This window comes from Apaloderma vittatum, unplaced genomic scaffold (assembly GCF_000703405.1).
Source record: "Apaloderma vittatum isolate BGI_N311 unplaced genomic scaffold, ASM70340v1 scaffold6766, whole genome shotgun sequence".
Taxonomy (NCBI): Eukaryota; Metazoa; Chordata; class Aves; order Trogoniformes; family Trogonidae; genus Apaloderma; species Apaloderma vittatum.
In genome coordinates this window covers 1-23,016 of record NW_009722202.1, presented here as the reverse complement: position 1 = coordinate 23,016, position 23,016 = coordinate 1, and the positions used below count along the sequence as shown (strand labels likewise).

At 38.6% G+C, this 23,016-nt stretch overlaps 1 protein-coding gene across 1 annotated transcript; it reads left to right on the top strand.

Annotated features, from left to right (window-relative positions):
• Positions 1 to 309: 309 nt before the first annotated feature.
• DEPDC1B (DEP domain containing 1B) lies at positions 310 to 20,691 on the top strand. Its single transcript, XM_009871674.1, has 10 exons — positions 310 to 569; positions 5,300 to 5,435; positions 7,557 to 7,684; positions 11,821 to 11,951; positions 12,972 to 13,019; positions 13,438 to 13,578; positions 17,263 to 17,429; positions 18,984 to 19,160; positions 19,817 to 20,002; positions 20,325 to 20,691. Exons 1-10 carry the CDS (start codon positions 337 to 339, stop codon positions 20,484 to 20,486), a joined length of 1,509 nt encoding a protein of 502 aa, XP_009869976.1. The 5' UTR covers positions 310 to 336; the 3' UTR covers positions 20,487 to 20,691.
• The last annotated feature ends 2,325 nt before the right edge of the window (positions 20,692 to 23,016 follow it).

Here is a 23,016-nt window from a genome sequence, read left to right as displayed (position 1 = left end):
CGGCGGAGGTTTAGTTCGGCCTTTTGTTAGGTTAAAAGCCAAGGGGAGGCTAAAGCTGTATCCCTAGGGCCGCTGGTAGTACGGGGCTCCAGATCTTTCAGCTTCCTACACCTGCTATTTGTTCTCAGACCTCAACTGTTTAAATCGTGCGTTTAGGTTTCTGTGTGCCTTGTAAACGCAGATGATCAAAAAAGCACGTAGTTGTGTGTTCAGATCTGGTTGCACTCTCATCTCTCTTTGCACGACTGAAATGCTTCCAGGAGAAGTGCTTCTTCAACGGTTTGTTTTGTTCCTTTTCCCTAGTGGAACGAGATAATAGAACTTTTTCGTGCTGGGATGCCTTTACGAAAGCACCGGTGTCGCTTCAAAAGCTACGAGCGTTGTTTCAAAGCCTCGGAGGCAGTGGACTGTTTACATGAACTGCTTGCCTCTAATCAAAACTTTGGCCCAGAAGTGACTCGCAATCAAACAGTTAAGCTGCTTAAAAAATTCCTGAAAAATCATGTTATTGAAGATATTAAAGGAAGATGGGGCAAAGAGGACTTTCAAGATGATGGCCACTTATATAGGTAAACCTATATATTGTGATTGAAAAGTTTTGTTTTCTGGAAACTGGGAGTAGTAACTCTTGCGTATTTCTCTTAGGAATTTTTCTGTAGAATGTCTTTGGAAAGATGTTAATGTGTTTTCCCTCCTTTTCCTCTTAGAGTTCGGTTGTTATGTTTTTCTTTATCAATAGGCAACTGCCATGATCTAGTATTTGGCTTGGATTTTTGTGGTTTCTTTTCTCATTTTAAATATTTTTGAAGGGTACTTCTACTCGATTGTGTTCTGTGAATACTAACAAAAGCTTTTGCAGCTTCCATAAGGTAAGGAGCTCTGTTTGCTGTTGATAGACGCAAGATTGTTGGTGTTGGAGGAGTGCATACCAGGAAGACATGGACGGAAGCAAGGATGACATTCAGCATACACCTCTAGTTGTCCTCTGTCTCCCCCAACGCCTTGACTACTTTGGTTGTTGTTTCTGTTTTTTTCTCAGAGAAGAGAAAAGCCTTCTGAGGTTAAAAGTCATTCATGATACCTTTCTCTATACTTCTTGTGTTGTAAATTGACTTTATCTTAAAAGAAACGAAGTTTTAGTCACTCATCCTTGAGGATACTTTCCTACTTATTCCTGCTTAGCCTCTCAACTGGTGGTTTGTTAACAGAGAAAAAGAGTTTTCGTTGTAATGAAAGCTTAGCATTACTGGAGTGTGTTCTCTGAACTTCTGTGGCCTCAGCTAAGACTTAGGTGTCCAGCAGTAGCAGGTATCATGATGAGTCTTTTGAGAAAATGGGAGCTATCTGCATGCAGACCAGTATCAAAAATAGGTCAGCAGTAATGCTGTGTTTCTACTTATTATACCTATTATTATATACTTAAAGAAATTTTGTGTATAAATTTTTTGTAATAATTTCTTAATGTTGTCTTTGGAAAAATGCGTGTAATATTGAATTTCCACTTGATGCGAAGTCAAATTTTCATTTTGCTCTATGATTGTAACTGATTTGTCTGTAAAATGTACCTCAGCTTTTTTGCTGTCTAGTCTGCACACTTGTGCCCCAAGTGCAGTTTTTCATTATTCTCTTAATTTTATTTATTTGTAAGTTTGGAATGCTTTAAAAGTAAGAGGTGTGTATGATGTAGTGTTTTTTGTCATAAACAAACTTGGGTCAAGATACTTTGTTATAGAAGAACCGTGTTAAACTTGTTCCATTGCAGTTCAGTGGATTTACAGTTACATTGGATCAGATTTGTGTTTAATTCCTGTAACAAATTAGCACTGATTCAACTTGTTCTTTACAATACTGCATAACATCTTTCAGTAAAAGTGGTACCTGCTTTTTAGCTTGCCTTCTGAAAGAAATAGCACTGAATGCTACAGCTTCCCTGCCAAATAAATAAAATATTCCAACCAATTTCAATCAACTTTAACAGAAGAATTTCTCTAACAATTGGAGGAAATGAAAAATGAATGTTCTTTCCAAAGTTAGCTCATAAAGGGAAAGTCCATGTAAAAATTAATCAAGCAAAATAATAAATTTTAGAATTTGTGACTCAAATTCAAAGCAGCCAGTGTATCAAAGCACTTGTTTCTTAAGATATTTTTAGAAACTTACCCTAGAAAGTCCGCTGCTATGTATCTCGTAACAGTATATGGCTCTGCCATCTGTGAGCTGAACTTGACTGAAGGCTGGGAACGGATGCTGAGAAAGTACGGTGTATGCCTCTCCCGATCTTAAATTCTTACCTGGCCAGCTGCTTATGGCTGGTATATTGTCATAGTTTTCTAGCTCAGTCAGTTGACCGTGGCGCTAACAACCCCAAGGTCACGGGTTCCATTCTCGTTCGGTCCTCATGTGTTGCCTGATCTAGTCGAGAGGTGGCGTCCCTGGCGGCAGGGAGGCCGGATTAAAATGATCTCTAAGGTCGCTTCCAGCCTAGGCCGTTCTATGATTCTATGTAGTTATTGACTAGTTCAAATTGGAAAACAGGCAGGGAAGTCAAGAAGAGTTTCAGAGGGTCTTATGTCTTAACTCTGGCCTGGCGAAGGTTAAATGTAAAGCAGTGGTGTGGAGTGTCTATTTGTTTAAACACAGTTAGGAAAGGAGTTAGGTGTTACTACAGGACATGGCAGTAGATTTGTTATTGGTTTGGTACATTCCTACTCTGTTCTTAGGACAGTGCTACTTGGCACAGCTGATTTTTTTTTCTTTTTTTTTTTTCTTCCCACTGGTGCCATAGGTGTTAAGTAACTTATCTCCTTTCTTTCTAGTCATTGATTCTGTCAAAAAGTTAAATATGGGTTTTGGTAACAGCTGGTATTATGCTCCATCTCTTTGGTTTGGGCTTGTTGTTTTTGTAGGTTTTTGGTTTGTTTGTTTTGTGTTGGCATCAGGACACATTCAAATTATTTTGTTCTTTTCTCTTTTGTGTTTCCTAATCTGTAGACTGTGGAAGTTGGTTGGGTGAAATGTTTCTCTGCTTATCATTTTCTATGGGCTCTGCCTAATGATCTGCTATTGGACAAGAGAGCTCTTTTTTTATAGCTATCTTAATGTTTGTTTTTCTCCACTTCCCATTCAGAAGATAAGTTACTAATTGAAACATTTTTTTTACTAAAGCTACATACCTTTCATACATCTTGAATTGGAGCCATTTTTTCCCCCCACTGGGTTTGGCACATAAATAAACTGGATATGCTATTTGTGGTTTGGATGTTTGGCTTCAAGTATTTAAATATGCTTCTCTCCGGTTTATGGAGGGAAACATCTGTTTTCCATCTCACCTTTTATTCATGTATTTAATGTCCTGGCAGCTCCCTCTGGTGGGCCTTTCTAACTTAAGCTGTAGATACGTTTCTCACCTTTTTGATGCGTAACAGTACAAGTTGCTTTTAATTCCACTGACAGTGCTTGCTGTGGAGACCTTGATATGCTTTATATCTTTTCTATAAATTCTTGTGTTAATTTACTATAACTGTACACTGGTATACAGTTTTGTCATTCATTAACTTTCCATGTAAGTGTAGTTGTCAGCTCTTGTTCACTCCCCAGAGTAGGCAAAAAAGATGTTGCCAAATGCTGATTTGCCTGAGAGTATTGGGCAAGTATTAAACGTGAAGGTGAGAACTAATATGGCTTCTAAAACCAGCAAAGGCTATCTGTCTGTGTGTCCTGACTTACTGTTTCTGTGTAGTCTACAGGAATAAGTGAGAAGCTATATATTTAGAAGCTATCAGTCTTTAAGTTTTTTTGGAATATAAGCAATTGTATTAAAAGTAAAAGGTGTAGGTTTTTTTGCATTGCTAGTAAACTCCTGGGAATTAAGCTGTCGTACTTGTTATGCCATTTATACCACTGTTAGTTGATCCTATTCTCTGTCCATTGCCCTGAACACAAACAGTAATCTACTTCCTCCTTGTATAAACTCCTAAAACTAGTGTTTCTGGCTATATACGATGCTAATCTTGATATGTCAACCTTGGAATGCTCACCTGTTGCTTGCTTTAGGTAACATTTTTCTGTTCATGAAATCAGAGACTTTCCACTTTTCAAAAACAACTGGGCATGCACCTGAAAAGGGGGAATTCAGCTCCTTTTTCTGCTTGTAGGAATTCATTAATTTACTGGTTGGTTGAGAATCAGGGCAGTAAATGACATAAAGCTAAAAGTTCTGAAGAACTGGAGGGGAAACAGCAAGCTGTTGAGAATACTGTAAGGCAAAGTTAGAAAAGGCTGCAGATGTTTTAACATTAACCTCAAAGAAGTAATGAATGGCTGAAAAATAGTAGAGAACAGTCAACAGCTGAACATCTGCCATGTAATCTGGGTTGCTTTTAAAAAGCAGAGTAAATCTGATCAAAAGAGTGAGTGAGGCTGAAACAATGTCTTGAAGCATCAGGTATCTCAGCATCTAATACCTAGGAGTACAGGTCCTGCAAGATCTGATCTGAGCCAGTCTTATGATATGTTGCCATTGAACTGATTTGTCTTTCTGATTTGCTGCCATTAATTCCTTTATGCATACTCTGACCTAGCTTTGGCAGTAATTTAATTCTAGTTAAGTAGTGTGCTGAATGTGATCTGGGATAGTTTGTTTTTCTTGTTTTCTGCAAGGACTAGCTTAGGGTTCGTTTCTGCTAACTTCTTCAAGGCACTTCTTGAAAGGCCTTTAAAAGTGAATGAGTTTTCTGCACAGCCAGCTGGAAAAAAAGCTCCAGAAAAGAATGGTCTTTACACAGAAAGCATGTAAACACAGAAAAACAGACATAATGTGGACAAAACTTCATGTGGATATTGTCATGCATGCTAATTAAATTCAAGCTTTAGTCATGTGACATAGTTATGTAGCTTTGCTTCAGGAGATGCATGCTAGCAGCGTGCTTGGCATGGGGAAATCTAACGACAACTTTTCAGCAAAATCAACATTTTCTAGTGAAGACCCAAGTCAGTTGTCTTTGCATAGACAGCTGGTTCTATTTGCGATGTACTGGGATTTCAGGCATTCACCCAAAGCTCAGCTAAGTCGTGGGGCGTACAAAGGACCTGAGCTGTTCTGGAGCAGCACATGGAGGCTGAACAAGTCATATTGGGATATTTTACATGTCACTCAGCACAGGTACTTAGGCAACTAAGTCACTGTGAATGTCCAAGGCATTTGTTATATTTTCGCATGTGACAGCCTACTACAGTTTTACATTGATAAATATGGAATAAGGTGGAGTTCAGAGGCATTAAAAATATTATTTAATTGTAGATTTCCTCCTTCCTCACCACTGAAGCCATACCCAAAGAAACCTTCATATGGAAAGGAAGTAATTAAATTTCCAGACTGGAATGAACCAAAGGCTGGCACTTCCCAAGAACACATCCCAGTGAAATCAGTCACAATGGTAAGATGACCAGTTTTCATTTCCTCAGACATAGCGTATTTGGAAAGCAAGACTGAACTAATGATCTTTTTTTTGTAACGTAATATACTTGATTATAAAATTAAATGCAAAATACTTTTATTTTAAGCTTATGTAAAATCAAGTTGTTCTTAAGGATTTACTGGTGTTGTTGGCTTTGAGTGTTCTTTCTGCTACAGATTATGTCTTGACCATCCTAAATTCATCATGACTGCATCTATGTTTACATTCCAGTTTGCTCAAATTCCAATAGTGCGTTTACTATATTATAAGACAAAACCACAAAATGGTTACTGTCACTTTCACTGTAACTCCTATTCAGACACCATGTAGCAGAGTATATATGGTATAACTCCCTGCCTAGCTGTTATGAACTTGTTTGAGGGTTGATTTCCTTTTTGATAAGGAATATGTTGTAGCTAAGGAAAAGTGGTCCTGGCTTCGTTGTTACCCTTTGTGAGCCTGGAGAATCCTTCTGCCCCATACTTACCTGGAATGATCCAGACTTTGAAAAGTTGTTGAAAAAAACTCCTGTTTTTATTAACCAATATTGTGGTAACTCTTGCCATCTGGACATCTTAAATGCCTAGTGTTCTGGAGTTACATATATTTTAAACAGTGTATCTTTTATATGAGTGTTCTCATATTTTGTGAACTATTAAAGCTTCCGTGATGATTTTAGCCTTTTTCTTAACGTGCATCAGTGAGGATGTTGCCCTTGGACTTCTTAGTGATCAACAGTCTCTTTCAAAAAGTAGCCCCTACCATTTTGCTGGACATCTAGAGATCCTGAATGAATGATTATTCTGTATTTGTAATTACATTAGTCATGCAGGTTGAGTGCACTTTTCATGTATAGCAGACTTCTGAAGAGGAGAAGGCATGATGCTTAGAACATCAATAGTAAATAGAAGATTAAGAGGGAGGAAGGAAAAGATAGTGACAAAGACAAGCGAAGAGAATACAGTATTTTTGCTACCGAACAAGCATCTGCTGCAGTTTTAACATGTTACAGCCTCCAACTCTCAGCTCTAAATTTCCATCCAAGCATTCTGGCCTAGTAAGAGTTAGGAAGACTAACTATATACATCTGACTTAATGAAACAGTTTACAGTCTGGCGTAGCTCATAATCTCTTTCACCAACAGTTTTGGTTAGTACAGTGGAGTTGAATTAACTGAGGCAAAGGAATAAGCTTCTTTCTGCTGGCTGTTCCGTAGGTAGATGTAGCTGCCTCTGAACTGGTGAATTAGACAGGCAGCTGTAAGTGGTGGCACCTTAAATTGCTCCAGCATCAATAAATACACTTGCTGGCTATGTGTGGATTGATCAGCATGGGTCTGTGTAGTGAAACACTGAGGTGGAAGACTTGATATTAATTTCAGAGGGTACTATTTGTGTCAAATTAGCTACAGTCTAGTGTCATGGAATGACAGGTGATTTGTGCTTGGAGTAATTAAGTGAATTACTGGAGAGTGTTTTATGGTTTTGTTATGATCACAAGGGAAACTTAATGTGCTTTAGTTCTACTCTGTGATGTAAATCAGAGAACTGGGAATGATTGAAAAGTATGCTGCTGACACAAACTGTGTTCTGTGCCCTCCCAACAGGTTGATGACAATCTTTAGGCATTGAGCTTGGCTGTAAAGGTTGAGTAAAGGGTGGTATTCTCTTTCATTCTCTCCTTTATTTATGGTAGAATAGATCTGATGGGTGTCTTCAGCTGTAGTTATTCGCTTTTACTTTCTTCATGTGTAGAACTTGCTAATGAACTGAGTGTTTAGTTATGATCAGTATATGCTGAATAAGAATGAATATCAGTCTTTGTCTCATCTAGTAGTTCTTCAATAACTTTTCAATAAGCAGATGTTTGATCTTAGAGTGGTGGCTGAAAACAAGTGAGTTGAACTGATTTTAATTATGGAGAGGGCTGGAGACCACTGACTCCTGAACTTTAATGGCTATTCTAATACACGTAACTTTTCAGCTTTGGACAAGTTACATAATTGAGAAAAGATTCTGTACATCTATGAAAATCAAACAGTCACTTACATCCAGGACACAATACTGGAATGTTACTGAAGAATGTTTTTTCTGATTTCAGAACTCTGAGATGTGGTACAAGCGACACAGTATAGCTATAGGGGAAGTACAGGCATGCAAACCTGTGCTCCGCAGAGAGTTAACACAAACAAATATAGAAGAAATATGGAAATCCATGACTTTGTCACGGTGAGTCTGCTTGTGATTCATTTGCTGTTAGTGTAAAACTTTGTGATAGGTAATATTCTTGTTTGTCCTCTCTCGTAAATGCTTGTAATTTCTCCCACTCACTTTTCATTGCTGCCATCAAGGCCATAGTGGCTAGACTATACTGCTTGTTATTAAGCTAACAAATTCAGGAAATAAAGTTTGCAAAGAAACTTCACTGTGCTCAATACCTTTTGACTTCTTACGGTTGTGTTATACAAGGGGTTTTTTTGGTGTTGGCTTTGTCTTGCTTAATCACTTTTTTCCCCTGGTCTTTCTCTCTTTTTCTTGTTGCTATGAAACAGAAACACTTTTGTAGAAGTGCGATACCATGAAACCTTTCAATGACAAGTACAATACTTTGTATGAGACAAGAAATGGAATTGCAAATTGAATGCAGAAGGCCTTGAATTTCAGATATTCTTTACTATTTCCAAAAGGAATATCTTATGCAAAATAAAGCTATTTCTTTAGGCTATTTATGCAGGAGAATATGCATTAGTTGTGTTTGCAGCACAGTTGAGGCCTTAGTAATGCTGACTTTCATCTAACCTAGCACATTATCTCCATGTAATAAACTTGATTCTGAGATGAACAGCTCCAGTGGTCAGCAGTGACATGCTCCAATGTGGTGCGCAGGAGGGCTTCCTCACCTGGGGGAACCTTGGGAGAGTAGAGAGACTGGCTAGGAGCCTACAACTGGAGCAGCTGATGAGATCTGAGCAGGGTTTTTAGCAACAGTGGCCAAGGCCCACCCCATGTACAAACCACTAGCTTCAGTAAGCTCCAGAATGTACTGAGTACACTGGAGCGCATTTGAAATGTCTTTGTACTAATGCATGCAGCATGAGGAGTAAATGACAGGAGCTAGAAGCTTGGAGCCAGTCCCAGAGCTGCAACACCTTTAGCATAAGTGAAAGCTGATGAGATGAATCCTGTGACTAGGGTTGTGTGATGGATGGGTATGGACTCTTCAGGAGGGATAGGCAGGGCGGGTGAGGTGAGGGAGGTGCACTGTATGCAGAGGAGAAGCTGGATTGTGTGGTGCTTACAGTTGGCAACAACATGTTGAGAACTTCTATGTAAGGATGAAGGGAAAAGCAAATAAAGTGGATATTGTTGTGGGAGTCTGCTATCAACCACTCAGACAGGATGGCAAAACGAGTAAATCGTTCTACACTGAATTAAGGGATATCTCTAGATCAAATGCCCTTGCTCATATGGATGATTTTAACTTTCCAGACATCAGATGGAAGCTAACAGATCCAGAACATTTCTGAAACATGTTGAAGATTACTTTTTGGTGCAGATACTAAGGGAGCCAACTAGGAAAGCTGCCCTCCTCAAGTTGTTTGTTGGTAAACAGACAGGGACTCTTGGGCAAAGTGGTGATTTGTGAATGTCTAGGTCACAGTGGCTACAAAGTTAAATGAGTTTCAAATTGTTGACAAAAGGAGAAAATCTTGCAGCAAAACTTTGACTCTAGATATGGCAAGAGCAGCCTTCAAGCTCCCAGGTCTCCTGGGAATTTGCTTTTGAAGGTATTGGAGTCTGTGAATGCTGGTCACTTTTTAAGAGTCGTCTCTTACAAGTGCAGGAGCAGACAAATCCAATGTGTTGGAAGTTAAGCAAGTGGGGCAGAAGGCTGACTTGACTGAGTAGAGATCTTCTCTTAGAACTTAGGCAGAAAAGGAGAGTGTCAATCTTGGAAGCAAGGACAGGCAACACAGGAGGGCTATAGAGATGCTGTCTGCAGTTGTAGGGGGAAAATTCATGTGGCCAAAGCTTGCTTAGAGTTCAAGGTGGTCAGCACCATGAAGGACAGCAAAAAGGGCTCTTAAAAATATACTAATATGAAAAGAAGAACCAGAGATAACATTGGTCCATTGCTTGACGAAGTCATTCATCTTACAAATAGATATATAGACGAAGCAGAGACATTTAATGCCTTCTTTGTATCTCTGTTCAACACCTATGATGGGCCCTCGGATCCCTGGAGACTTATGTTGGAAGACCCTGACTGGGGGGCATGATTAATTCCCAGCTGATCTTGAATCAGTGGGATTCATCCCAGGGTACTGAAAGAGCTGGATGATGTAGTTGTAGGACCTCTCTCCATTATTTTTCAATGGTCTTAGGAGTCTGGAGAGGTCCTGGTCAACTGGAAGCTTGCAAATGTCCCAGTTTTCAAGAAGAGTAGGACGGAAGATCGTGATAATTACAGGTCTGTCTGTCACTTCAGTGCCTGATATAATTTTGGAGAAAGTTATCCTCAGAGTTGCTGAAAAACACTTGAAAGACAGTGCAGTGATTGGTCACAGCCAGCATGGGTTCATGAGGAGAAAGTCTTCTTTAGCCAGCTTAATTTCCTTTTATGACAAGGTCACCCTTGACCAAGGGAGGAAGCCAGTAGGTGTAATAGGTTTGGATTTTAGCAAAACTTTTGATAGTGTCCCTTGAAATATCCTTGTGGATAAACTGTCCAGCACACAGCTAGACAAGTCCATAATACACTGGGGGAGCAATTTGCTGATGGGTCAGACTCAAAAGGTTATAGTAACTGAGGTTGCATCAGGCTGTAGGCCAGTCACCAGTGGGGTTCCTCAGGACCCAATTTTAGGACCAGAGCTCTTTAATGTTTTTATAAATTATCTGGACACAGGAGTTAAATGTACATTAACTATGTTTGCTGATGATACTAAACTAGAAGTAGCCATGAGCTCCCTCAAGGCTAGAGGCCTTACAAAGAGACCTGGATAACTAGAGAGTTGGGCAGTCACCAATCATATGAAATTTAACAAGAGCAAGTGCTGAATTCTGCACCTGGAATGGGCTAACCCTTGTTACATGTATGAATTGGGGGACAAGGGGCTGGAGAGCAGCTTTGTAGAAAGAGAGCTGGAGAGTCTGGATTGATGCCAAGTTGAATCTGACTCCTCAGGGTGCCCTGGCAGCCTAGAGGAATAACTGTGTCCTGTGGTGTGTCAAGCAAAACCTCAGTGCAAACATACTCAATAGTGCATGTGCCAGCACCTGCCACATAAACTCACTGCAGGAGATCATCCAAGTCTACTGAGACTTGAATGCTTTAGAGTGTGGGCTATGTCTTTACTGGCTACTCAATGGCAATCACGTGGCTTTTCTAATGATGCTATTTCAAGATGAAAAACCCAGTTGTCTCTTCCTTGCTTTTCTTGTCACTCGCTTCTGAGCTGCTCCTTACTAAGGCAGACAACTTCCAGGATTAAAGGTAGAAGAGCTCTGAATCTGGCAACTCACAGAGCTATTGGAGTAAAAGGGTGCTGCTGTGCTCTTGAATGCATCCAAAAGAGGGGCTGAGGTGGAGTTTATCATCTTAAGGGAGCTGCAACTGTAGACAAGAAATTGGCAGCTCTCAACAGCCTGAGTAGAAGCCTGCAGGCAAGCATAAGCTTGCACAGAGGCAAAGAACCCAGTAGTGAGAGGGGTAAAGCTCCTTGGAAGAAAGAAGTGAGGTGCAACCTCACCTCCAGTACTGTGTGCAGTTTTAGGTGCCTCAGCAGAAGAGGGACATAAAGCTATTAGAGTGTGTCCAGAGGAGGATGACCAAGATGTGAAAGGTCTTGAGGGTAAGACTTAGAAAGAGTTGTTCAGGTTGGAGTAGAGAAGGCTGTGAGGGGTGACTTCATTACAGCCTGCATCTTCCTCAAGGAGGACAGTGGAGGGGGAGTTGCTGATCTCTTTCTGGTGACCAGCACCAAGACATAAGGACACAGAATAAATCTGCATCAGGGGAAGTTCAGATTGGGCCTTAGGAGAAGATTCTTCACCAAGAGAGTGGTCTTTTGCTGGGACAGGCTCCCCAGTGAAGTGGTCATGACACCAAGCTTGTCAGAGTTCAAGGAGCATCTGGATGATGCTCTTGGTCACATGGCTTAGTTTGAGGTATTCCTGTGAGAAGGCGTCAGTTGGACTCAATGTTCCCTATGAGTGTCTTCCAACTTGAGATATTCTATGGTTCTGTGAAGTGGAGAGGTCTCTCTTTCAGAATTGTTTCTATCCTAATTAGTGTTAGGATAATATTTGCCTTTTATTCTTGTTAGATGATGTATGAACAATGTGTTTATATATTTTTACAGATTACAAAAGGTCTTGGGTTTGGATTCTCTGGATGAAGTGTTAGATATAAAACTTGTGAATTCAAAGCATGTAGTCCAAAATGCATACAATGTCAATAAGCAAGGCATTGTCACTTTAGAAGACAAATCAAGTGAGTATTTTAGAAGTTTTAACTTTTTTATATTGTGGTTTAATGTTATAGAAAAGGCATGACTTCTAATCTATACTAACCTGTAGCATCTTTATAGTTGAATGATTGCATCTGTACTACAATTTTTGCAGAGTATCCCATTGTTGTCCTCTGACATCCCAACAGTAAGAATCAGTGTTTGTTCCATATTTACACTCTTAAACATATTCCGGCTATAGCAGGGTTGAAAGATGAAGGTGAAAGAGCAGCAACTTCTCATTTATGGTGATATTATTTACTTCAAGATGGTTTTGTCAGTCCAGCCTTTAACTGCCTGAACTGGAGTGTTTGTATGCGTATTAGAAATTGGGAAAGAATTAAAATGTGCACTGAGAGATGCTTAAAATTTTTCAGTTTTGAGTGTTCAGTCAGTGTGTTTTGATACTAGTGGCGAGTTTAAACTGCTTTACATCAGTGAGAAAACAAAGTATCTGTCACTAACAATATCACGGCTGCCATGTTTCCATAAGAATTGTAGAGATGGGAAATACAAGATTGGAACCTGGTTTGGTTTGTGACTAAAATGTCCTCTAGAGCATATATCTGTTCATTTTAAGACAAATGGAGCACCTCCCTGCAGAAATGGCAGTACTGAATGTATGAGTGCTTTTCATCTTCAGTGCGAATTCACTTCGCTGTACTGCACTCGTGAAGGTGTAGCGTGAACTAGCATTGCTGACTTTTGCAGGATGAGTTAAAGATTTGTGACATGATCCATTTTGCTGTTTGAGTTGTAAGAGTAGTAGGCATAACTGGTTGGTATTGAGTACTGGAGGTGCTAAAGTATGAATGTAATTCAACCTTGATCCTACATTAACATATAACCTTCCTTTGCAATCAGTTGATCTACCATATAGGAGGAACTTCTTCAAGAATTTTCAGTTTCACTTTTATGTTACAGTTTAACATTTTTCTTGGTGTGTTTTGGTTTGGTTTGGTTTTAATTCTTTTAATTTCTGTCTCTGTTTTTCCCCTGTGCAGAGGAACTACCTCATTGGATATTATCAGCAATGAAATGTCTAGCAAATTGTAAGTAAATTCAGGAGTGGAGAAGACCCAAACAACCCATCCCTGTAAAAATCAATTGAATGGACTATGCCTTTTCCGCTTTATCAAATCCCATGTATATTCACATTCAATATTTTTTCTGATCATTGTCTTAAATTTGGAAATGTTGATCCAGCATATATTCTCCTGCCAGTGCAGCTTATTTCAGTGGAATATATAAATGTTTAACTATTCTATTAATATTTTTCCTCTTCTATGTGTTTTTGCTAGACCTAATGGAAATAGACCAATTCAATAGATCAATAGAATTTCATTTATACTTTGACTCTAAGTTTTGGGTTATTTTTTTTTCTATTTGATGTTGATGACTGCAAATTAGTTTTCTCCTTTTTTTTTTTCTTTTTTTTTCTTCTCTTCTCTTCTCTTCTCTTCTTTGCAGGGCCCAGCTACTCAGATTTGAAGCAGCCTACATACTCAGGATTTGAAAGAGATGTCTTCAAAACTATAGTAGACTACTTTGGCCAGATGAAAGAACCTCTTCTCACATTTCATTTTTTTGATGTTTTTGTATGTGTGTTAGGTAAGTTGTTTTGGATGAAGTGAAAAAAAAATATTCTTTTGAATTAACTTCCTGGAGTTAATTTACCATACCCAAATCTAATAGTAAAACAGCTCATTTCTTTAGGACATGTCCTGTCCGTTTTATATAGAGAATGTTTAATTTTTAGTTCTGTTTCATATCAGAAGATGATTTTTTTCTTCTATCTTTTTGATCACATTAGTTCAAGACTTCCATTTCTTGCCTTCATAGTTTTTAAAGGCTTCTGTTCATTGCTTAACACTGCCACACCTAACAGATGGATTTAAAGAAATTTTTTTTTGGTTTTTTTACAAATGCCTAAGCATCTTAAAAACTCTCATAAGCTTTTAGAAATTGCTTGACTGAAGTCTAGATTAAAGAGGATTAGGTCCGTAAGGACTGTTTTTAACCCTAGGAATACGACATCTGATGGAAATCGAAATCCTTCATTGCTTAAACTTGGAATAGACATTAACTAATATAGTGCTTTAAAAAAAAGTAGTTTAGTTATTAACTGTAATTTTTTAACACTTCACACTGTGTCAAATTCACTTATCTGGTACCTACAGATGGCCTACTGAAAGATAGTAAAAAAGAAAAAAATTGATTACATTTTATGATTACATCTCAGAAAAGAACAACTGAATTGGAAAGTAAGCATGCTTTTTAGCATGTCACTTTTCTGAGCTCCTTCAAGTGGGAACAACATTGCTTTTAGTAACGCGTTGTAATGGAAAAAGGTATGCAGATTAACACGTTTCTGGAATTTAATATTTTTATACTTTGTTGGTTGACAATCTTACTTCAAACTGAATCTAGTTTTATTGGACAGCAGATATTCTTGATAATATTTTAAAAAATTCTTCCTCTTCTTTCATACTCTGCTTGCTTTTCCATTGTATTTCACGTCTTTCAGGTTTTAAGAGTTTTATTTCATGTTATTTTATAAGTGTAAAAATAAGAAGAAAGAAGTCATGTTGATGTTTATGTGGAAATGAAAGGAAATCATTCACTGTTTGAAAAAGTCCCCCCCTAAATTTTTTGTTCCCTGTCACAAAAAAAATAAGTCTTAATATGGAATCCTTCCTTGCTAATAAAAACATATTTACACAAAAAAAAATTGTGACAAGGCAGGCTTTCAAGAGCTAGTTATACAATTTGAAATACTGGCAGCATATGTTGGAAATGTCACGTTTCTCTGGAAGTCTTGCCTAAACAGTTTCCTCCAGACACCTAACACAGGTACTTGAATTGCTAAAAAGCTTGGCATTTGGTAATTTGGGATACCTGACTTAGGCATCCTTACTGACTTCCAGCTGATGTTGGGCCAGGAGGTCCCCAGGTGTTTTTCACACTCTTTTTAATAATTCAAGACTATGGTCCCTATTTAGCCAGTGGAGGGAGTTCAGGAAGACAATTCAGCTGGGCTGAAGCTTACACTCTCTTTTTTGTACTCAAAGCTACTTAGAACCAGCAATAAGAAAATAAACAAGCAAACATAAGGTAGAGATGCCCAATTCTGTAGTTTTGGTAGCAGGATCTTCTCTAACCACTCAAACTCTCTTCTGAGTTTCGATCTGTGATTCTTGGGGGTGAGGAGAGGAGGAGGAAGAAGGGATTTCTGGAAGGTTAAGCAGCAAGAGAAGAGAATGTTTTGGTTTCTGCTCAATATGTAATTAATTCTTAACAATGAGGCTAACATACAGACCATCATAAAGCTGTAGGTAAACATAGAGGGTAATGCATGCTCTTTAGTGTTGTAGTAAGTGTCAATGCTAGTACTGCTTAGCAATTTACAAAATACAGAAATGCAGATCTATGTCTGCAGTTGCATTTCTGTGTTTTTGTTGTTTTTTTTTTTTTAATGGAGTATGGCTTTCTAAATTGGAACTAATTACCAATCCTAAGGCATTTATAAACTCAGATTTCAATTTTTGAGTCTTTGACTTTTCATATTGCTACCCTCAGGGAATTACAACTTTTCTATGATGACTATAGGACTTCTTTCTTCCTTCAGTGCATAAACTTCCTGTTTAGTGGAAGAATTCAGAAAATAGCAAAGAAATTTTTACCAGATTATATGTTTAGTCGTTTGAGGCAGCCATCTTGTGATCTGTATATGTCTAAAAGCTCCATCATAAAACTTGAGAAGTATTTGCAGAAATTATAGGTGGCTTGTGTAACCATAGCAAGATGCCTCACTTCTCTTTTTAAATGAAGACCGTCTAGACCACTTCTGTTCCTAGACGCTGGCTGAAATTAGTTTTCAGAATAGCTAAGAAAATAGGACTAAGGTGTCAGAGATCGTCAAACGTTTTACTAACTTGGTAAGACTGAACTTGCTTTTAGCACAGATTATACTGATTCTTTATCTATAAAGCTCATTAAGGTTGATTATTCCTCAGAGTGTTTTATAAACATATGCACTAGTGTGCTTGCCAGATCTTCCTTTGAAATTAGATAAAGGTTTGCTTTGAAAATGAAATTAACTATGGTGGTTTACCACTTCTGGAGCACTGTCTGTTTTCGCTGCCCTATTTACTACTGCATACTTCTGTTCTCTTTTTTAATAACTAATAGTTCCCACTTTTTACACAGTATGGTATTAACTGGCATGGTGGATGAGGGGGACAGCAGTAGATGCATTTCATATTGACTGTAATAAAGCTTTCCAACACTCTCCTATCACATTCTTATAGGCAAACTGAGGAAATACAGGCTAGATAAGTGAGCAGTGAGGTAGATCAGAAACTGACTGAATTGCTGGGCTCAGAGTGTTGTGATCAGTACCAGGTGGATGTCAGTCAGTACAGAGTACCCAGAGCTGATAATGAGGCCGGCAGTGGTTAGCACTTCATTCATGACCTGGATAATGGGACGGTCTGTCCTGAAGAAGGGCATAGTGCCCTGAACAAACATGCAGATAATACAAAATGGGGAAGAGCAGCTGATGCAGCAGAGGGTTGTACTGCCATGCAGAGGGGCCTTGATGAGCTGGAGAAATAGGCAAACAGGAATCTCATAATGTTCAACAAAAGGAAGTGCCCAGTCCTCTCCTGGGGAGGAATAACTCCATGCACCAGTGCGTGCTGGAGGTGACTGACCTGAAATTAGCTTCACTGAGAAGGACTCGAGAGTCCTGGTGGACACGAATGTAACTATGAGCCAGCAGTGTGTCCTTAGGGTGAAGTGTGTTTTCTCAAGAGTTTCTAAGTAGAATTAGTCATAGATCTAACTTCTATGAGTGTGAGGGACATGTTGATATTGTCATAGCTGTCGTTGATGCATAAGCACATTTTTTTAGATTCTCTGATTGTTGCCCTAGACTTTTTTTTTAATGCTACAACTGTGCATACATCTCAGTTGCATTCAGAGCTCAGTGTTACAAAAGATCAAAGGATGAATCAAAACGTTAGTTTTTCACGTCTGCTAGTATTTAGATTTGTTGGTTATGACTATTAATATGTCCCAATGCATCAGAAGAAAATGTAAATACTTAAACAAGGTGCCTGGTTCTAGTAGTCCAGCTGTAGAGACATATTCCTAGGCTTTGGGGAGTGGAGTGCAAAGGTGGTCTTGCATGAGTAGGAATTTGAGGAGACAGACTTAGAAATATTATGTTAAATGTTATGAAAATATGTAATTGAGAAGTGTTGCTCAATCTCTTGATCTTGTATAAACCAGGTCTGCTGCAAAAACACAGCAAGGCTATAGAAGCTCTTCAGATATCTTGTCTCCTGCTGCCACCAGAAAATCGGAAAAGACTGCAGCTGTTGGTGAGGATGATGGCAAGAATTAGCCTTAACAAGGATTTGCCACCTCTTTCTGAATCAGTGAGGACCAGAACCTTGGTACGTGTAGTAAGAAGATCTAGACAAGGCATTTAGAGTAGCACATATAAAAGATTCTTACTGGACAGTGTACACAAAATGCAATTTGCTTGTTTGAAGAATACTTCATATATTCTAGTTATGTGGAAAGCTACTCTGAATTTGAATAAATTGGTATTTCTTGCAAAGTTGTGAACAAATGAAAAATTTGCTCAGAATCTGAGGCCTTCCTTTCCCAGTTAAATCATCACTGATTTCACTGTTGAGTAGAAAAAAAACCCCAGTAGATGAAGTCTCTGGTGTGCTTTATCACTGCAGATTGCCTGTTTCAGTTTTAGAAATATGTAGCTGAATGTTTATATTTACCAGTTTTCAGCCAATAAAAAACCACTTCCATCCATTTATTTCAGTACTTTTCTTTAAACTCTTACCTACATAAATCTGTGAAAGTAATTTTGATCAGATTTTGACAAAGCCCTAGCTCTTGCTAATTTTTTTCTGTAGGACTACTTGTAGTGTTATCACTGATGTTTGCAACAGAGTGTTATTATACAGTTATTAAGCATAACTTAGCAATTCCAAATGGCTGAAAATATGTATTCCTTCTGATTAATTTTCAAGTCTTTTGCAATAAGAGCAACAGAAAACTTGGCTGTAGAGCCACTCCCTAAAAATCCTGTAGCAGCATGCAAAAATCTAAATTTGTCCCATAGCAATTAAATTTTTAATTAACTATGAATAGTATTTGATTAAAATAATAAAATTTTTGACTGCCAAGGTTATAATTTAATTAACGGTAAATGATCTTTGATTAAAATAAATATGTTATAAACTAAATGTTACTTTTAGAAGTGAATCCTTTACAGTCCCCATGTGTTGCCAGGTCTAGTCAAGAGGTGGTGTCCCTGCCCATAACAGGGAGGTTGGACTAGATGATCTCTAAGGTCCCTTCCAGCCTAGGCCATTCTATGATTCTATGATTCCTAGTATTTTGTAATAAGTTTTAATTCAGCAGTACAGTCTATAGTACACGACAGAAAACCTTGATTGTCTTCTGTGCTTTTAATGTCAAAAGTGGCTGATGCATAGACAGCAAACTCTTGTAACTGAATGCTGGACCATGAGACTACCTGAAGTGAGCTGGACCTGAAATTTAGTTTGATAATTTCAGAATAGCAGTATTAAGTTTTCCCTCTGGTGCTTAACTTCTATTAAATTCCTGTGCTATTTTTCAAATCTCTGCAATATCAGTGTCCTGGTTAACCAGAAGAGCCATATGAAATTACTGTTTGACGAAGTCTTGATAATAAAATGGAATTCAGTCGTTCTCAGTCTAAAAGTCAAGGTTAGATTACATATGAGGAAAGAGCCATCTTTGATCCACTCATATAATGTCACTGTACACAATTCTTTTGGTTTTTTAATATATTGATGTGTTGGAAGTACAGTAAGTATTGTGCTGTTAAAACCGTTTTTTTTTAAAATAGCACTTTTTCAGTACCATCTGATTCCCCACCCCCAAACAGAAAAGTATATAGTACTGATGTGTTGTTTTGTTTTGTTTTTTTTTCTCAGATGGTTCAGGCATTTTCACGTTGTATTCTCTGCTCAAAGGATGAAGTGGACTTGGATGAACTCCTTGCTGCTAAACTAGTATCTTTTCTTATGGACAATTATCAAGAGATCTTAAGTGTGCCTTCTGCCTTAAAATCTTCTATAGAGGAACAGGTTGTACATCTCCAGAGAGTCCAAGTAGGTATCTAATGAAAAAATCCTCTTATGCCTGTGCTTCTAGATCACACTTATCCTTTCTGCTTTAAAGTTTGACAGTTCTTAAAGACTTTGTTCTGTCTCTGCTAGCTTACAAAAAACTAATTGATTTTGACTGCTGATATTCAGCCATAATTATTTAAATGAAACTAGGCAGACCTTGAATGGTTTAGAGACAGGAGCTCTAAAATATGCTTTCCTGTTCGTCAGCACCTTTTTCCCCATGCGACAGGCAAGCTATATTTGTGGTAATTAGGAAAATTGTGAATGGTTAGTAAGTGTTTCCATGAATATTCTAATTTGCTTTTACATGTATCCGTACTTGCTCAGCGTTTTCAAATCTCTTTTTTGTTTCCTGATACCATATTTTGTTTTGCTCTAAGTTACTTTTTGGTTCTTTTCTTCTTTAATTTCTACTCAAAAAGCAACTTATTCCAAAAGTTAAACAGGCTTCCTTTGTCTCATGTTTTTGGCCTCACTAGAACTCACTCAACTAGTGCAGGAGATATGAAGTACAATTTAGGATCTTTATTCCATAACTTCTCTGCTTACTGACTTCATGTGTTCAATTTGTTTAAACCAGTTCTCACAAATTTATTGCAGGAAACATAGCTGCTCTATTTTCACTCTTTCTTCAGGTAAAATATGCTGGAGCTGATACTGATGGAACTTTTCCTCAACCATCGTTTTGTCACCAACTTAGTACAGATGAATTTGAATACCAAATGCCAACTGGTTCTCAAGAACCACTGGCAGCTTTGTTGGAAGAAATTGCAATGAATAAAGAAATATCTGTGAAAGATAAGAAGAAGCAGCTCAAGCAAGTAAGTAAAAAAGGTCTTCCAGAGTCTTTAATTTTAACTTAAAGAGTTTTATCAAGTTTTAGACATGTAGTCCTCTATAATGAGATTTTAAAATAGTAAATACTCTTGAGAATTTCAGACTTTGCAGTCATTTGGAATAGGGATGCTGTGATTAATCAAGCCTTATTAGAAAGTATCATCTAATTTTATGTATAGAGGTATGGAAAGTCCGTTTGAGAAATAATAATTTTCCTGCTCCAAGGGTGGAAGTTGCACTTTCTAAAATTTTTTATAATATTACAAGTTTGAGTGAATTCTTCATTTAATTGATGTATTTTTCTAGTTTCAGAAATCTTACCCTGAAGTGTATAGAGTACGATTTCCTACCCCTGAAACCGAAGCGGTACTGTTTCCAGAAAAAGCTAAACAGAAACCACCAGTACTGCTGTGGGCCCTCAGAAAGCCTTTTCAACCATTTCACAGAACCAGGAGCTTTCGGATGTAAATGGTTTGAAATACCTCAGCGAACTGAGTGAGGGCGTATTATTAATGGATCTTATACAGAAGGCGTCTGAGCAGCATGTAGTTACTCAAAAAACTACTGGGGATACTGCTGAGATGATAGAAACAGTGGAAAGAAGAGGAAAGTATTGAGGTGGTAGAAATGTGAGCCAGTATTTTGTAAATTGTATTTTTTTAATGACTGTTATTAAAAAAACAAAACCACAAAAAACCAAAAACCAACAACAAACTCAAGGTGATTAATCTGCATAGGTGATAAAGTATACTTACTGTAGTTTGATTTGACCGTCATATCAAGGTCTAAATACATTTGTGTAATGTGTTGTTGGTTGTTATTCAACATCATTGACTTGCATAGATTTTTTTTCATATATAGCCTGAGGAATTAATTTGCTGTACATGCTCGAATAAGTATGAAACACTGGATTTTGTTTTGCTGTAGTATACCTTAATGTTCTTGATATGTAAGATTTATTTTGGAAAACTGTAAAAACTCATTCTTAATTTTCTGGTTCATGTGAATACGTTACATTGTGAGTCAACCTCTGCTGAAATCCCATTAACTTTGTAGTGCTGACCTATTCTTCTAAGCAACACATTCTTTTCCCATACGCTCTTACAAAATACTGTAAAAAAAGAAATGGTTGCTTGTCAATAGAACATATTTTATCAGACAAATCTGAAGTCCTGATGTCTTCTGGAAATTAAATTTGAATATTGAAGTGACAGTGAAGCATGCATGCCTTTACTGATTTCATTTGTTTTGCATTATGAGATCTACAGTACCTATGACTTGACTGTGCATATAAGATTTTTCATTCTTGTAGCACTTTTGAGCTATTAAAGCATTACCATTTTCTGATTCTTACTTAGAGTTTTGATTTCACATTACCCATTAGCAATTTAAGAGCCGCATTTCATACCTTACTGAATGTTGGAGTAGTCTATGCAGGAGAGAAGGCATCTGACACCTCAACAAATTTCCATCTGACATTTTAGTAAGCAACATAGTGACTATCCTGTAATGCAACATTGATAGTATTTTCACTTTGCTAACCTCCTAACTAGGCAGTAAGGTTTAAGATGCATGTTGCAAAGTTGTTGGATTACTGGGCTCAACCTACATCAGTCTAGGAAATTCCTGGAGTGTGTGGTAGATAATTTCCTGACACAGCTGGTGAGTGAGCCTACCAGGGGAGTTGCCTTTCTGTTCCCAGAGAAGGACTGGTGGATGATGTGGTGGTCGGAAGATGTCTCGGGCTTAGCAAGCGTGACATGAGTTTTTCATTCTGGGAGAAGCAAGGAGGGTAATCAGCAAAACTCCTACCATGGACTGCTGGAGGGCAGACTTTGGCCTGTTTGGGCCACTAGTTGAGAGACCCTCTTGGGAGACAGTCCTGAAGGGCAAAGGGGGTTCCAGGAAGGCTGGACATTCTCCAAGAAGTAAGTCTTAGAGGCTCAGGAGTAGGCTTCCTCCGTGTGTTTTAAGATGAACTGATGGGGAAGATAACTGGCCTAGCTGAAGAGGGAGCTTTTGCTGGGGTTCAGGAAAAACAGTAGAATTCACTGCTTTTGGAAGAAAGGACAGGCAACGCCAGAAGAGTATAAGGATGTGATTAGGTCGTGCAGAGAACATCAGTAAGGTGGTTCATCTTGAGGGCACTCACATGATATGTGCAGGACAACTAGTGTATCAGGCCCAACTAGCATGAGTTCATGAAAGGCATATCCTACTTGACCAACCTGATCTCCTTCTATGACCAGGTGACCCACCTCGTGGATAGGGAAAAGGCTGTGGCTGTTGTCTCATTGAATTTTAGTAAAGCCTTTGACACCGTCTTCCACAGCATTCTGCTAGAAAAGCTCACGACTCATGGCTTTGGTGTATTCTTTGCTGAGTTAAAAACCGTCTGCATGGCTGAGGCCAGAGTGTGGTGCTGAATGGAGTTAAATCCAGTTGGTGGCTGGTCAGAAGCAGTGTCCCATAGGGTTCAGTTCTGGGGCTGATCTTGTTTAATGCCTTTATCAACGATCCGGATGAGGGAGTCAAGTTCACTCTTGGTAAATTTGCAGATGACACCATGTTTGACAGGAGTGTTGATCTGCTGGAGGGTAGGGAGGCTCCGCAGAGGGATTTGGACAGGCGGGATCAATGGGCCAAGGCCAATTGTATTGAGGTTCAACAAGACCAAGTGCCCTGGGTCACAACAACTGCAGGCAATGCTACAGGCTTGGGGAAGAGTGTCTGGAAAGCTACTCAGAAGAAAAGGCACTGAGGGTGTTGAGGGACAGCCAGCTGAACATGAGCCAGCAGTGTGCCCAGGTGGCCAAGAAGGCCAGTGGCATCCTGGCCTGTATCGGGGCTGGTGTGGCCAGGAGAAGTAAGGAAGCGAGTGTGCCCCTGTACTCAGCACTGGTGAGGCTTCACATTGAGTACTGTGTTCGGTTTTGAGTGCCACAGTACAAGAAGCACTTTGGAACGCTGGAATGTTGTCCTGGGTTTGAGCTAAAAC